This window comes from Perna viridis, chromosome 1 (assembly GCF_037379345.1).
Source record: "Perna viridis isolate PV_CMFRI_1.1 ecotype Kerala chromosome 1, ASM3737934v1, whole genome shotgun sequence".
In the NCBI taxonomy this organism is placed as follows: domain Eukaryota; kingdom Metazoa; phylum Mollusca; class Bivalvia; order Mytilida; family Mytilidae; genus Perna; species Perna viridis.
In genome coordinates, this window is record NC_142445.1 from 18,216,623 (window position 1) to 18,234,358 (window position 17,736).

General features: G+C 31.0%; 1 protein-coding gene across 2 annotated transcripts; it reads right to left on the reverse strand.

Moving 5' to 3' along the window:
- Nucleotides 1-581: 581 nt before the first annotated feature.
- Nucleotides 582-17,539, reverse strand: LOC148627569 (histone deacetylase 11-like). 2 transcript variants are annotated; one of them, XM_088574950.1, is made up of 12 exons: nucleotides 17,454-17,526; nucleotides 16,108-16,262; nucleotides 15,388-15,488; nucleotides 13,923-13,952; nucleotides 12,072-12,188; nucleotides 10,996-11,178; nucleotides 7,402-7,498; nucleotides 6,045-6,114; nucleotides 4,904-5,012; nucleotides 4,469-4,658; nucleotides 3,855-3,894; nucleotides 582-2,408 (listed from the first exon to the last, which is right to left on the reverse strand). In XM_088574950.1, exons 1-11 carry the CDS (start codon nucleotides 17,492-17,494, stop codon nucleotides 3,890-3,892), a joined length of 1,098 nt encoding a protein of 365 aa, XP_088431076.1. In that variant the 5' UTR covers nucleotides 17,495-17,526; the 3' UTR covers nucleotides 582-2,408; nucleotides 3,855-3,889. The 2 variants fall into 2 exon arrangements, with proteins under 2 accessions (XP_088431076.1, XP_088431086.1); XM_088574960.1 differs by lacking the exon at nucleotides 13,923-13,952 and having other exon boundaries at nucleotides 17,454-17,539.
- Nucleotides 17,540-17,736: the final 197 nt, after the last annotated feature.

A 17,736-nucleotide genomic window follows, 5' to 3' on the forward strand; every position in this document is an offset into this window, starting at 1 on the left:
TAACCCCCCCCCCCAAAAAAAAAATACAAATAGCATGATTCCCACTAAATCCGTAATTGTATAGTTCCTGCTTGTTCAAGATGCTTGATGTGCTGTTCATTGAAGGTCCTATCTGGAATTGACCTCTGGAAAGGACCCCTATCTGGAAAATCTGTGTAACAGTTGCAAATTTTCGGGAAACTGTATGAGAGACGAAAACTTCATATACTGATGCAGATGAAACATTAATACATGTAAAAGAATAGCTGTCAATTGGATATCAGTGATTATGTTTATCATCTAGTTATTCATGTAGATGAAAACATTCCTATTTTGGGAACTTCCAGGTGTAAGCAAGGTCAGTTAAACTAAGGTCACAATATAAGGCAGATTTATTTTGCCAGTTTACAGTTTCTTTTAGTAGTAATAAACCAACCTGAAAGTGTAAAAAATATCAATTTTGACAGGAAAAGCACAATAACTCCAAAAATAAAACATCTTATGACTATGGCCAAAGAAGAATTTGTGACAATAGAAAGAACAAATTTGAAATCTGCATTTTATCCAACCAGTATGGAAGTTGACTAAACAACAAAAACAAACAAAATTGCATTGTTTTTATAATTCACAGTCTAACAAAATTTCAGTAATAAGTTAAGTAAACAAAGGAAAAATAAAAAAAATTAAGTGACACATGTCTACATCAACTAGAACAACAAACATTAATTAGTACAGTGGAGTCTGTACTAGCAATTTGAGTATTATAAATATAAATTCATATCACTTTTATTTTTGTAGTAAGACCTGAAACAGGAGAAAATAAAGTAATCTCAAGTTTATCAAAGAAGATTATGATTATAATACAGTTGGATGTATTATTGATAATTTAAGTAAATATACAGTGTTTAATAATGCAGTAATCAAATAAAATACACACACAAAAGATTATGTGAAAATTTGGTTTACAGCAGTTATTATGTAATAAAATAATCTTCCTTTTATTCCCTGGATCATCAATTGTACATTTTATTCAATCTAAAACAGACAGCTTGAGGTAATGTGAAATATCCATACCTTTAACTCATAAACAAGTTTCAGCACTTCGTAGTTATGATAATTAAATATAACTTCACTTTTTTTGTATTTTAGATATCTATAGTTTTAACTATTAAAAAAAAATCTCTTTAAATATTAATAAGAAATTTCATTGCACCAATCACAACATATCTTTTATGTTATCATGATGGTTAGAAAAAAGTCCAGATGTTTTATAACACAAACCGTTGTTCAATGGATAGAGTTGGTCTTTCATTGATTAAATGACAATCACTTGATAAATTGCCTTAGGTTGTTTTACAGGGATGATTTTTTCCACTTTTTAACAGAATTCTGCTAGTTGAAATCCGGATTTGACAGTTATGATTCATTTTCTCACGGTTTATTTATTTCAGATTTTACCAATTTCTGCTTTGTTTGATGACCTCGTAAAATCATCCCTGGTTTTAAAACTACACATTCCAGAAAGAAATTAAAACTTTTTATCAGAAACAAAGTCAAATGCATATAAAATTAATATAACAGGTGAATTGTTGGATAGAAATATCAAATCCTCTTCTCAATAGTTTAGTTAATAACCTAAGGCAATTCATCAGGTGATTTTCATTCAACACAAACTATCTCTTGAACATCACCATTGTTTGCACTGTAAGATTTACCTACTCCTATCTCAAATGGCCACTGTATAATAAACTTTGATTGATTGATTTATTTATAATGGTTTAATGTCCTATGGCTGATATTTTATGCACATTAAACCAATCAGAACAGAGTCTCAAACGGGCCACTGTATGATGAACATTGTAGTTTGAAGAAACATATGAAATTGTTACATTTTAAGCAAAATACTGTAAAGTTGAAAAATGTTACGTACAGTTCATGGAAAAAGTGATAAAGAGAAAAACGATGAACAATAGCTACCTGTCCACATTCAAGTAAATGACATTAAGACACTTCTCATTTCTAATTCACTAACTATCATTGTGCACGTAGTGTGAGAAAGATAACAATAAATGTGAGTATTTGTAACATAAAAGTGACTTTTTTATAAAACAAGTCTTTGAATATGCTCTCTATCATACTAACTAAATCACTTATGATTTTTGGTAACAAGTGTTATTTATTACTAGTAACTGGAGTTATAACATTTGGTTCACTATCAACATCACTCTCGCAACCACTAGACGAAGACGATTCACTGTTGTCTAACGATGAACTGGATTCTCCAATATCATCTGGTCCTGACGTTAGTGATGATGAATCTGATGACCCATGGACTTCCTGCGATGATTGTGATCTAATTATAGTCTTTCGTATCTTTGACAGCAGTCCTTCACTTTGACTTCTCGGTAAACCCAAGGGTTCTTTTGATTCTGATTAAAAAAAAAAAAAAAAATCTAATTAAGAAAATATAAAAAAATACAAACAATTGAGAATTAGTACATATCTTTACTGTTAGTTATTCACTGGTAATGACTATTTCTCATTAATTATGATTGTAAATACAAACTTTTGAATGAATGGTACATTAACTGTTAAGTATTAATAATAAGGTCATTATAACCATCTATAAAGTAACACAAACATGTATTAAATTTTACATGTATCCAAATTGTACATTAAATTGAATATAATTTTGTCTAAATGCAAATATACAATCATGGTTAAGAATACATTACAAACATGTAGTAATCAGTAATGACAATCATGATTAAATGCTCTCTATTTGGTATGGATAATACAATCTATGATCTCTCAATCATTGTTATTGTTACACTAAATGATCTTATTCTCTTGTCAGTTACAGGTGCAGATCTAGAATTTCAGGTTACTGCTGGTGTAAATAAATTAAAGATGAAGTAAAGACTGCTAAGTAAGGCCAGAGCATTTGGGGGATGATTAAACTTCATGCAAGTAAAATTTTTTTTTTTTTCAAAATTTAGGCAAGTGTTTATACACCAAGTACATCTTGGATTCATGGCTGTTTATAAATTCCATTTGGTGGTGCTTAATTTATGTATTTTTAAATTTTGAAACTGATTAGTCAATCACTCAGATTTTGCCTCCTTCCTTATTTAAAAAACTTTGTAGATGTGTTCCATGTGTAATGTGCAATTAATATTTAGAATTTTATTTAAATTTGGGATTTCAATTAGCCTAACATGGGATTGACCTTTCACTCATAACGAAATAAGGTGTACAATGTACACATTTTTCTATTTTTAATGTTATTAAAAATCGTCTCCTCTGACACTACTTGACCAATTGGAACAAAACTTATTATGAATGTTTCTTTGGGTATCCTTTGGGGATCAGACAATAGTTTTACACATATAGCTCCAAAACTGTTAGGTTTAGCCAATTTCTTACACTGGCTGAAATGATCCTTATTATAAGGCCTACAATAGTCTCCAGAGATAAAAGTTGTCAGACAACTTCTTCTAAGAGTTATTGTCTTTGAAAGGGGAAAAATGATTTTCTTTTTTTTTTTTTTTACAGTTTTCAGCCAATATCTTGAAAAACTATGATAGATAGAAAGACACTTTCAATTGCTGAAATAATCCTTATGATAAGTCCTACCAAAGTCTTCTAGAGTCAAAATTGTTGGACAACTGCTTGTTAAATTTATTGCCCTTGAAAGGCAAAATTTAACCGGGTGAGCAATTCAGGCTCCTGGGAGCTTCTTGTCTTGAGATGCATTAAAAGTTGTCAATGAACATTTAACTGTGATCAATCAATCAATCAACCAAATACAAGAACAGTGCTAAAAAAATACTTAATTTATGTAATAACTATTCAGAACAAAAAAATAAGCTTACTTTAAATAAAATCCACAACAAGATGAAAAGAATCTTCAACCTAAAAAGTGAAAGTAGTAACAAATATTTCAACACAAAAATACAGTCTATTTCCTGAGTCTCATAAAACATCAAATATTGACCAATTGAATGGACCAATTCAGAAACTGTATTCTGAAATTCTCCTATTGTTTATTAAGTTCCTGATTGATTAAAACCTAGTTTATGAGCATGCTGTGACAGCAAAATGTTGTTTGCAAGGATTGAAGTTGAATTTCTGAATTGGTCCATTAGTGAAAATTTTCAGGAATCTGAAAAAATAAATTTAGGATGTTTATGAAACCAGGACCAATGGTATAAAGACAAACACTAAATATTGTTGATACCCTACTGCTATAATTTTGAACATTAAATAAATATTTAAGAAAAAAAAATAAAACCCATTAAAATCAAAATTTTATCATTAGCATAATGCTTCAATAGTGTTCCATAGCTTTAATGCTAGTCTGAAAGTTAACATACAAAATAAAAACAATACACACTTATAAATAACAAAATGAAAATGTATGTACAACATCAATTACATGTGTATAAGAAACTAGAGAAAATGTGTACAACATTCATTTTTATCTTACGTGACTTATTGGACTTTTGGAATGCTTCAGCTCCATCACATTTGATTAGGCCATTCTGACGTAAATTCAGAATAGAGTCAGCTATAATACGAGCAGTACTTCGTTGGTATCCACCACTAGTGACCATCAGTATTGGTATACACCTAGCTCTGACTTTCTCAAATACTATTCTGTCTCTATTTATTATACCCTGAAAATATCAATTAGTAAATATACATACAGAAGGGATTGAAAACAACTGACAAGTCTATATATTAATCTACATGTATGTTCCTCATTGATATCTAACAATATTTCTCTCAATATGAGACACAATAACATAACAGTATAAAGTGTATCTGAAAAAAAAAAGTGATTTTCAAAGGTTATCTGTCAGTCCTTCTTTCATGTGGGCAACAACTAAGCAGTATGCCTTAACAACAATTACACATGTACCTGAGCTGTTATGGACAAATTCCCTAAAGGATCTCCATCAAGTATATCTGTTCCTGCATTATATACCACAACATCAGGATTAAATTCATTTAAAGCTCCTTCTACATGTCTGAAAGAAATAATGTATATTGCAAAATTGCATACCGCTAATACATGTACAAGTGATCTGTGAGCTCACTGACTATACCCCAGCTTTTGCTCAAAAATGTATTCTTCCCAAAGTCAGGAAATAGAAGTAGATGTCTGACGGCCAAAATCAGAAAGGGTGAGATAAGACCACTAGCCTAGGCTGCATACCAAATATTAGGGGAATATGATCAGTAGTTACTGAGAAAAATATTATGAAAGTCCTGGTTACGGACAGAATGACAGACAGAGCTAAGAAGTAATCAAGGGAACCAAGATTCTAGCAGAAATCAAAAGAATTTAATCCAGCGACAAAGACCAGACATGAACATACCCACTTCCTCGAAGCGAGAGTATAATAACCTTAATATTCTACTGGAGTTAAATATGCCAGGTCTCCCTGAAATTTGATTGGTCAGCTTGTAAGTGACCCAGGGATTTAGTGTTTGATCATATCTTTGTTGGATATCACATCTTTTCGAAAAAGAATTATGAATTTTTAAAAAGTCATGTTTTTATACATTTATGTTTTTTTTGGTGTGTAACATCACAAACGACATGCATATTTGAATATGCTGATGACATGAACTGTTTTGTAAGGGAAATACAAAAACATCACTAAAACAAAAAAAAAACATATTTTAAGACAATACAGTAGAATATGATTGTTCTTCAGTATAGTTAAAGGAGATATATGGTCTCATACTCACTGTGAAGATCACAAGTAAAAAAATTAGTGTTCTGGTCAACAATACATGTTCATTGTACTACATGTAAATATATCCTTGGTAAAGTCAAGAAATCAAATGTTTTTTATCACTAAAAACAATATTTGTCCACTAAAGTTTATTAGTAGATTATGACATGCAATTAGGCACATATTTGTGGTCTACAACTGTAATTTGTCAAATAATTCAGGAAGAATTGCACTCAGTTAAAGTTTATGTTATCTCTCTTTAGAACTAAATTGTTTTATCTATGAGTAGAATATATATAGTAGTATTTGTCAATATACCTTTCTACTAGTTCTAAATACACATTGTCATCAGTAAAACAGTTTATTTCTACTTTTCTTTTTATAGCTCCTGAAAACAGAAATAAAATGACCTGCTTAATTATGATTATGACAAACAGGACAATGAATGGAAAGAGTGAAAATACCCAAAATATTATCACAAGTTAAATCTAATGGCATTCTTAGCACAAGTAATTAAATTTTGGTTATTCATGAAAGCAAATTGATTATCCTTTTTCTCAGTGATTCATAGCTATTTTTAGCATAAATTATAAATTTTATGATAGGCATATTGATATTTGTGTTGTGACATTATGAAGGGAGAAAGTCTATTAGAAAATTTATTTTACATGTAAATTATCAAGATTTATTACACAGCGAACATTCAATAAATTACTGATATCTATATAACAATGCATGTTCTACACTAAACCTACTAAATTAACATCTCTGGAAATACTGGTAAATATAAATTTGATCTGTTTCATACATTTACTATTGATTTAAAAAATACCATTGATGACTTTTTTTGTCTACCTTTGCTACAGTAGTTAAGTTTATCTCATTGCTGAGGATATTAATTAAGCTTCAATGTATCAAACTCTACAGTGTGATAGGCACAATGTATCAGACTCTACGGTGTGATAGGCACAATGTATCGAACTCTACAGTGTGATAGGTACAATGTATCAAACTCGTGTGATAGGCACAATGTATCAGACTCTACAGTGTGATAGGCACAGTGTATCAGACTCTATGGTGTGATAGGTACAATGTAACAGACTCTACAGTGTGATAGGCATAATGTATCAAACGCTATGGTGTGATAGGTACAATGTAACAGACTCTACAGTGTGATAGGCATAATGTATCAAACTCTACGGTGTGATAGGTACAATGTATCAAACTCTACGGTGTGATAGGTACAATGTATCAAACTATATGGCGTGATACATACAATGTATCAAACTTTACAATGTGATATGTACAATGTATCAAACTTTACAGTGAGATATAATGCATCAAACTCTACGATGTGATAGGTATGATGTATCAAAATCTATGGTGTGATAGGTATAATGTATCAAACTCTACAATGTGATATGTACAATGTATCAAACTTTACAGTGAGGTATAATGTATCAAACTATATGGTGTGATATGTACAATGTATCAGACTCTACTGTGTGATAGGTGCAATGTATCAAACTCTACAGTGTGATAGGTACAATGTATCACTCTATGGTGTGATAGGTACAACATATCAAACTCTATCGTGTAATAGGTATAATGAATTATGTTGGACCTTTTCTATATCTTTAAATAATAGAATGAAACATGAAAACATGCTACTTACTTTTAGCAAAGCCATCTTGTGGATAAATTGTTCTATTGTATATATCCAGTATATATACTTTTTCATCATCCATAAAATCTCTTTCATGACCATTACCCTATTGAATAATGAAAAAACAATATCATCTCAACTATTTATTTTTAGAATAAAATCCAAACCATTAAATATTAACACATGAACAAAAACTTGATCTATCATAAAATTAACTACAGTCAAACCTATCTTAAGAGACCTTCCAAGGGAGAGCATAATCTTAGTCACATAAAACAGGTAGTCTTTATACACAGGTTAATTTTATATAGAATGCATTACTATGTGTTAATAGATATGTAATTTCATATTGGCCCTGTTATGGGTTTGAGGTCTGTCATATTGGTCGAGGCGGTCGTATTGGTCCCAAGGCATCACTGAGGGCCAATACGGCTGTCGAAGCCAATATGATTGACCGAAACCTATAACAGGGCCAATATGAAATTACATATTTATTGACAATTTTACTAACCAACTCAACTAGATGATTTGTAGAACAGTTGTTTTTGTGTTTTACCAAGAACATGTAGCTAAGATTTATTTGCATTAACCAGTCTTAAATATCCTTTGTGTATAAAATGGAAGATTTCTTGGTGTTTCTGCAGCTTTTAGATCTGATGATCAAAGTTTATGAAATCCAATTCTAACTCAAAATGGCGGTGTCAAACAACTGGAAGTTATGATGCCGTATTGGCCTTGGTTTTATCCATATAGGCCCCGTATAGATGCCCGGTTTGAATTCATATCAATTGGTCAGTTTTCGACATATTTTAATGTATTTTGGGTAGTTGATTAATTATATAGTATTAATGTATGGCCTTTTCCATATTGGCCCTGTAACATGCCCGAGGTATAAATAATGGCCAAGGATGACTGTAATGGACCGAGGCAACGCCAAGGGCCATTACAGCCTACCGAGGCCATTATTAATACCAAAGGCATGTTACAGGGCCAATATGGAAAAGGCCATGCATCGATACTTTTATTAACCAACATTATTTCAGAACATAGTCAGAATCCATTATCAATACATATGATTTCACATTAATTAAAAATAAGTTCATATCTCGATGAATCAAATATTTATGAAAATAAATCATGAAGGTTTTGTTGTCTTTTCCAATCCCCCCACCAAAAAAAAATCAAGTACAATATTAAACATACCTAATAATTCATATGGGGAAATTGTGATCACCCAGAATGAATATTCATGAGCTAATTTATCACCTGACCAGTTGCCCGATACCCGACATCTCAAAAACCCTGACTTTTCAGATATCTATAATTTACGGAATGTTTGGGTTGTTTCTGTCATCGTTTTTACGTTTATTGATACTGTCCTAGTAGGTGACCCGGGAAATTTGAAAAAAAAAACAAACAAATAATTTGGCCATTTTTTACGTAAAAACCATGTTTTTAAGTGCATTTTGATCTGGTATCAAGCTATTTTCAAGTGTCATGGGAACTCTTTTGACAGAGAGCACAAGGTAGGTGAGTAAAAAGAGAAAAGAAATGTACTTTGAAGATTAATTTCAACACCTGGATTGGTGCAAAACAATGAGATTTGACTGCACATTTCATCTTTGAAAACCACTAAAACACAAAAGTCACCTTTTTTCTTTAGCATTTCTGTATAGAAAAGTATGTGCTCCCGCCTCAAGATTTCATTTTCGTTACCTTTTCCAATAATCCCCCATCAATCGTAAATTTAAAGCTCAAGAATAATCATACCTAATAATTCAATATACTTAGTCCCAGTACCATCTTTCAGCCACTTTAAATATCCTAATCTAATTTCATGTAATTGAATTATTAGGTCACTCTTCATTAAAATTTTCACATATTAAAAAAAAAATGTACACCATTTTGATTGAGTTCATAATGGCCCCGTATTGATGCCCTGTTTTGAAATTTGTAATGCATGGCTGTGATTTTGTAATGACCGAGTGTAGAAATTTCTGGTTCGTAATGACCAGTTGTCGAAATTTTCGGTTCATAAAGGATGGGCATTTCTATATATATTGCAGTAAGTTGGTTAATAAATAGTGATAATTCAATCCTAGTCTTTCAAGACAGGTTTGACAGTAGATTCTCCCCTGAAAGTCACCTTGAAACCAAAGTTCATTTTGTTGCCTGATTCAACTAGAAATACTGTGATTAATACTTTCAAAGGATATCCTGCCACCCACATATTTTAGGCTGACCTGAGTCACTTAAGTCTACACTTTCTAATGGTATGGTGAAAAAAAAAACATTCAAGACAGAGTCAGGTGATACATGGTAAGAGTATTAAAAATCCAATAATTTTTACTTGAGCACAAAGGCCAGGTTCATTTAGAAGTTATGAATGTACACAATACATTATCTTATTGTGATATACCAATGTGCCAAATAGTATGCCCATGTCGAAGAATAAAGAAATTAAGGCCCGGACATGAATATGATTGGGTAACAAGTGCAATCATTTCTAAGAAGCAGAGAATGTGATGTATTTTTACTGTCTAATTCTTATAAATGAATACACTTAGATAACAAGACAATAACAATTTTGATTCTTCATTTATTTATCTGTTAAAAATTATGAATTTCGAAATACAGATTTTCTTATTTTACCATTTTTTGATTGAAAATTGTTGTTTTCTCTTCACGATCGTGTTTGACTTCAATGGAAGAAAAGAGATCTAATTATAAGCACCCGATAGGATCGTGATGCATAAAAAAACAATACAAAACAATCTTTTTTTCCAAAGAATACAACTTGAATTCTGCTGAAATAAATTCAGAAATAATTGCCACAGGTCAGGAAAATAAGGACTCGTTTTCAACATACCCAAACTTTAAAACTGACTTCCCCACAGGTAACCAAAGGTTCCCAAAGGACTTTCCTGACCTGAAAACTCACTTACCAAAGGTAACGGTTTATGGGAATCCTAGAACATTGACACTGATTCACACTCTTATTGTCAGGGTCAGTTTCTATGAAGCTTCTGAAGGATTTCCAATCAAAAGGTTTTGGGATTAAAAAATGCATGAATCACTAATCATAAACTTCTGCCTGGTTATAAGGCAGAGCTGTACTTAAATCAAAGCAGTCCCTGACATTGATAAAATATGATAAATAGCTATGCTAAAGCACATGACATGCCCATCTTCACTTTTTAGGATTCATAGTCCAAAAATTTGTCACAAAATCAGAAAACAAGGAAAAAAATATAGAGCTTCCTTCCAAAAAGATACATATTGTTCATCTTCATTTTTTTAAAGATCCTATGACAAATTGTTGGACAGACAGGCAGAAAGAAGAATGTATAGCAGATTATCATAAGATAAGTGTATTAAATGTTGTCCATTCCACAATCTAATGTCCATTATAGGACATTATCAAATTTCCCAAAACTGTCCACCAATATTATTATAAAAGGAAATTACTTAAGATTATCATAAATAGCTTAGTTTTTGCATCAATAAAGAAATATGGGAGGTATCTTCTAAAATAGCACTGTGGTGTTGCAGATAGGTAAAAATAAATAAACTTGTCAAATTTAAAGCTTGATAAGAACTGACCTGATGTGCATCTAGATCTATAATCATAGCTTTAGCAACTCCTTCCACTCTCTCAAACAAAAACTTCAATGACAATGTTATATCTGCATAGGCACAGAACCCTCCCCCTTTCTCAGCATGACAGTGATGGAATCCTCCTCCTAGATTGATGGCCCATCCTCTCTCCATTGCAAGCTTACCTGCCTGTAATAAGATATGTTAAATAAAACCTTTTACCATTGTGATAGAATATAATGAAATTTTAATTACACAAATCAATGAGAGTAAAAAAAGCAAAAATTTTCTATAATTGGCAGATTGTCAACATAACAACTACCTGTAACTAATGTCATGAAAGATTTAATGGGTACATACATGTATATTGCTGAAAATTTTCAATCAAAATGTGAAGAATGTCTGCACAAGTATGTACACATGGTGGAAAGATATAAATAAGGCTAATGTGCTATTGGTCAGCTCCTAGATGTAAGAAAGTTTAATAAAAATTAATAAATGACCAATTTTTTTGGATTGCAATTCCCTCATAGCATCTTACAGCTTGTACTTCCTTTTTTGTATTATGGTTCTGTCACCATATTTTAGGTTATATCAACAATTCATATTAAATTCATTTTCCAGTAAGTGGAAGTCACATGCTTAAAATAAGGCAAAAAAAATATCCTAGATTCTCATCCCCTCCCATCCCAATTTTTTCACCCTGCCCCAAAAATTAAAAAAAATTGTTTTTCCCAATTTAGGTCTATTTCTTTCAAATTGACAGAATCTTTAACTTACCAGGTAAATTGATAAAAAAAAAGTTTAAAAATAAAATTTGCCCACCTGCGCCTTATTTTGAAAAAAAGTCAGATGAGAACTAGGTTTTTTTTATAGTGGCCTAATACAAATGTAAAGGAATCAACTATATACTACAAGCCCCTCGTTTCTTACAAACTTAAGGCACTATAAATATTAATATCAAATATATGCTTCAATACATATTATACACACTGTAAGATTTATTACATGTAATATGTAATTTAAAAAGAAAAATGTAGAGTTTTTTCATGAATTTAGACAGAGCTGTAGCATACACTCACCAATATAGTACCCCCAGTGTGGTATCGAAAAGGCCTTAATACTTTTCGTTGTACGATAAAGTTGGGTAACAAAGCTACAGGAGGAACTTCTGTAATAGCTGCCACATTGAAACTCCACTGTAATAACACAATTTATGCATATTCAAAGGCTGCATTACAAATACAATCAACTGATAAAAACAATCAAACATATACTTATATCAATTTTTTTTAAACATTTATCATTTTTAAGGAACCAAGGGAATTTCATTAAATGGAATGTAATATCAATATCATTTTTAAAGATTAACACACTATCAGGAACAAAGATTAATCAACATTTTTCATATGCATGGGTATATTCCCATTAAGACTGGTAACAAGAACTTTAAAGTATTAAGGTGACATCACCTTATTCCTCTATCTTTAAATCCTATAAGAAGCTAATACCTAAAAGTAAGCCGTGTGATCTATAAGGTTATTAACTACTTCAAGTCAATTTTCAAATGAAATGTTCTTCAGGGTACAGCTAGATTAAACATCAGAAAATGAACCCTGAATAATTTGTGTAAGTGAGGATACTTGATACAGCTCTGAATTTGGATTGTGATTAAATGTTTGACATCATAGTTTTTGCCACAGAATAAAAGTGGTCAAAATTTTTAAATTGACTTAAAGCTATTACAGTCAACCATTCATATTTGATACACAGTGAGGAGTTTAAGTTTTGATAAAATCAAACAAAGTTTTATATCATATCCAATGTCCCTCAATTAAAAAACAAGACCCAAAATAAAAAAAGTGAACACAATACTGTAATACATGGTTAGTTTCAGAATGTTGAAGAACCTCAAAACTTACTGGTAGTTTATCATAACCATAAACTTATTCTCAAGTTATTATATGGAAATCTACAACAACACTACCACTGCTGCTATCCAAGAAATTGACATGTTCATAGCCTTATGACAGAAAATTTTCATTAAAGGTATAAAAATGTACTTATAGCGGAAAACAAACTACAGGAGTTTTCAGATTAAAAGCCCTACCATTTTCACTGAAATTCTAAATGCTCAACGTGGATCTTGCTATGTTGCAGAAAGATATATGTACATGGATGTATGGAGAGCAATCACCCTATCACCTAGTATTGACAAAGGTGTATGGAGTTGTGGATCTTCATAATGAAATGTTCAAAAAAAAAAAAAATCAGTTATTCAAAATACATGAAATACAACACATATAGCAAAGGGAAATCAGTAAATAATTGTACAACATTCACATCATCACAAAAACATGCCCTAAGCAGCATATTCAATGATTTCATTTCCTGCAATTAACAATGTGCAATGACCATATACTTTATAATGTGATAATCAAACAGCAATGCTTCTTTCAATGGGATATAGGTTTCATAATGAATAATATAAGTTCGTGAGTGGTCTCTTAAAGTCAGACCTTCATATCTTTAGGATGCATCTGCAATTAACAAGGAATTACACAGCTGAGATAAATTAGAGAAAAGAAAGTGCAAATTTGGTGCTATTTATCGACTGATTAGGTGAACAGAAATTATTTTTTTCCATACAAATATATATCATTTACTATCTACACAAATGAACTAGGTACATCATACCAATAAATGAGCAGTGGGAGATTCAAGAGTGTTCAGAGGTTATAACTCCCTTTTTTGGAAAAATTTGTTATTTTTCTTTAAAATTAGGACATAAGTGAGCAAATGATAGGTTTGAAATCCTCCCCCTATTTCAATAAATTTCTGGATCCACCCCTGTACTACTAGTAATTGTGAAGATGCAAGTTGATGTCAATATGTGTACAACATGCAAGAAGGGAAAGTGTACAATGGTATACCTCATCAATCCCCTCCACAAAATCAGACAGCTGAATATGGAAATGAAGGTAAAATCCATAACATCAAACAATTAGGTCAATCAAACTTGTAATTCAAATGACAACAAAATGTTAATAATTAAGAGATGAAGAACATTAAGAAGATACAATACACACATCACACTTATTATGGTTAGTGGATATATCTAAAGGTGTATGAGGGCAATGATGAGTACCAGCTTTCTATAACTTAAGACCAATTTGTTAATTTTAATTCTGATGTGAAATAACATACAATTTTAATAATTGGCAATAGGTCTGAAGTATTTTTCATTCATTGGAAGAAATATATAACTTAAACAAGATATACATGTTATACATGTATTACTGAATCCCAGTGTATAAATGAGCAAGTTCTGGTTCATATAACTAAGTCCACATCAGAAATAAATTCATAATTCTGGTTGCACTAAGAATATAATAAGCATTTTTTCCACAATTAAACTGTATATTTCTGTGCATCCTGGATTCAATCACTACTACAACTATATGTTACTGAATCCAATGATACAGCCATAGTCAATCTGATTTAAGAAAGTAGACCTAGGTTAAGGGACACAACTTTTAAAATATCATTGTAACGTTTGTATGCAGCATTTTACATCCATCTTATGCAAACATCTAATTAACTTGGATTGATTTTATTCTGCTTCAAACAAAAGCTTGAGAGGCTTTGGTGATATTGAATATGATACAAACATATAACTGATTTCAAAAGTTATGTTCCTTACCCTAGGTCTACCTCCTTAAGAGATCACAGAATGTAAATGTAAGAACTTCAATACTAGAGGCTTTACCATTGATATCAGTAACATTTTTATAATCATTTTTCTATTCCTAAGATATATCTTTTACTAAGTGAATAATATATTAACAGCAGTTAAATAATATAATCACACACAATACAATATTCTAACACAGTCTTAGTTTTATCCCAGTAAATTGTATGTTTAAAAAAAAAGTCCACTTAAAACACGAGACTACTGATGCATTGCTATTTACATTCTTTCTGATAAATAACTGTTACATGTATTTTGTTATCACTAGTACATTTATATAAACTTAACCAAACATTCACTTGAACTTTTCATTAAATATGTTAAAGAGCAACAATACAAATCATGGCACGAAGACTTGAATAATGGTAGACTGATATGACTAAGATGTGTATGAGAAATTTACACTGGTCTTTCACTACTTCGGTGAATTTTAAGTACATACTACTTATCAATTACTGTCAAATCCAAGCTGGTTAAAACCTGAGTATCATAACTGATGATTAATTAGTTATAATTGCCTTATGTAATAAATAAAGAATATTGCAAGTGTTAATGCATTGAAAATATAAGTACTGTTAATATCATCTAAGGACAAAGCGCAATATGCTTGTTATATGTATACATGTTTTTCACAACAAATTTCTTACTTTTAATTCTTTAAGGTATTGTGCAGGATGAACAGTTAGTAAATCTCTTTCTGTAGCTTCTTTTGGCTTCACTATCGTCTGGTCTTGTACCAGTTTGGCTTCTGTAGAAACAACAAAGATTCAAATTGTTCTATTTAAAAATTGTATTTGGGTCAAAACCAATCTAATTAAAACTAGCTCTTGTAATTTGTCCACTGCGTTTCTGCATAGAATGTGAGAATGTATTGGACAAATTACGAGAGCTAATTTTAATTTGAATGGGTCAAAACAAAGATATCAGAGAAACTATACATCTTTGAACTTAAAAAGATGAGCTGTCTGATACTTAATTCTGACTATAATAATAATGCACATACATTATTTTTAAAAAATTAACAGTAATGACAAAATTTTTAGCAAATGAAACTAGAAAAACTGTGAGTAAATCTTACTTGGTGATACCCCCAACTGCCCTCTCCAAATACCTTGTAAAATAGCATACAGATGGTAAAACAAAAATAAAAGGTGCAAAAAGGCATCATGTAATAAAGAAACTGTGACGGTTTTATCAAATTCCTATCAGCTTTTTCACAGAAGCTGCAGATTGGATGCCTTTCAAGTGGGGGAAGGGATGTAATGATGTACATTACACAAAATAATGAACAAACATGTATTTCCAGTTTTCTTTCTTTTTTTTGTAAAAAAAACAAAAGCATGGTTATTCAAACAATTTGCACTAACCTTTTAGGAATTCAAATACTTTGCCCCACTTTCCAGCATCAAATGGATGAAGCTTTTCTAGACCTAGGAATCCTATATTGTATTCTGGTGAATAAATTATGGGCCATTGTACATCTGTAATTTTAACATACAACTCTGTTGAATGAGGTGTAGAGCTGAAAAATAAAACACAAATATCAAATATTTTATTTGTAAAAAATACAACTATATCAGACTGCAGATATATGTTTCTCTGTTTTTAAATATTTAGGTTTAGGAAAAGGCCAAAAAATATGTCTGTTTCCTGTTGCTCTACCTACCCTATCTATAGTGCTAATTTTGATTATTTTACTGACTGAATATATTTTAGTTAATATTCCAATGTCTGTTCCTTATTTCAATTCAATCTAAATAATAGTCATAATGATGTTCAAATCTCATTGTTGTGTATTTGAGCTTTTGTGTCAATTCAAAGGTTTTTCCATAAACAAATCCTTGCAAGCATGGCATATTCATTTTTAATATTACTAAGGCAAATTGCTTTCACTCGCCTATCAAAAATAAAAGTGTGTCAAAAAGTCACAGAATTATTCCAGAATTTTTCAGCATTACGATTTAAAATGTGTCTGACAGAATCATGTGTCAAAACAATCTTTCTGGTGTGCAAACTTAGTTTAAAATAGTCTTTCAAGTCTGCTAAATGTGTATTTTGTCTTAATCTGAATGATTTTTAAATGATATTTGTTATATCAGCTAAATTGTATTTGTATTATTTTGTATATATTTGTATTTCTCACTATTTCACATTACTAACGTACATGAGGCTTTTCTGTCATGATTCTGTGTGTTATTGACTCAAACCGGATGTGTGGGCGATTAGCAAGTAGAGGTTCCCTGTCAACGAATGTGTGGGCGAGCACCCATTGCCTTTGTTTAACAGGTCAGGGAGAACCATTGACATATAAAAGGATAGAGCAACCCTATCACCCTTGAATATTTTAATAATATTATGGTGTTCTTATGTGAAATATTTACATGTAATAAAATTGTACCAATAACAAAAACACCAGACTTTGAATTTTGGGGTTACACATTTTGGTAAACCCTTTAGTGACTAAGCACTAGAGATAATTTTTTTTTGTTTTGACCACCATCAAAACAAAAATATCTCCAGTGTCGAACCCCAAAAGGGAAAATGAAGAAATAGGCAAAAGAGTATTTGCCATGATTTGGACACGGAAGAAAAGACAAAAGTTGGTACGGTACGGCCTACGGGTACTGGTTACACATTTCGGGGTGTACCGAATTAACAACGTGTTGGAATTTGGATCAGATTTGTTTTAACATTCTAAAAATCAAATATTTACGATTCGTTCTCGGTCCTATTTTTTTCTTCGGTTGTAGTCATTCTGCATGTTTACGGAAGTAAATTATGAAAATTATTTTTAAAAGACAAACTTCCCTAACGCGAAATGGTCAATTTTGAAGATTTTGATTTGTAAATACATATAAATAAAACACATTTGTTTGCATATCAAAATTTTGAAGAAAGATTGACTTTGTATAATTGGTCTCATTGTTGTTCTAAATAAATAAAAATGCTAATAGTAAAATCGTACTAAAAAAAATCTTGAGCTTTAAAATTCTGTC

What these genes read in the sequence shown, in the direction of transcription:
- LOC148627569 (XM_088574950.1), bottom strand. Translation starts at nt 17,494, where the DNA reads ATGACTACAACCGAAGAAAAAAATAGGACCGAGAACGAATC. An exon ending in ACACTGGGGGTACTATATTG is followed by an intron (nt 11,179 to 12,071) that starts GTGAGTGTATGC and finishes ATCTTATTACAG; the next exon opens with GCAGGTAAGCTTGCAATGGA. An exon ending in TAGATCTAGATGCACATCAG is followed by an intron (nt 7,499 to 10,995) that starts GTCAGTTCTTAT and finishes ATTATTCAATAG; the next exon opens with GGTAATGGTCATGAAAGAGA.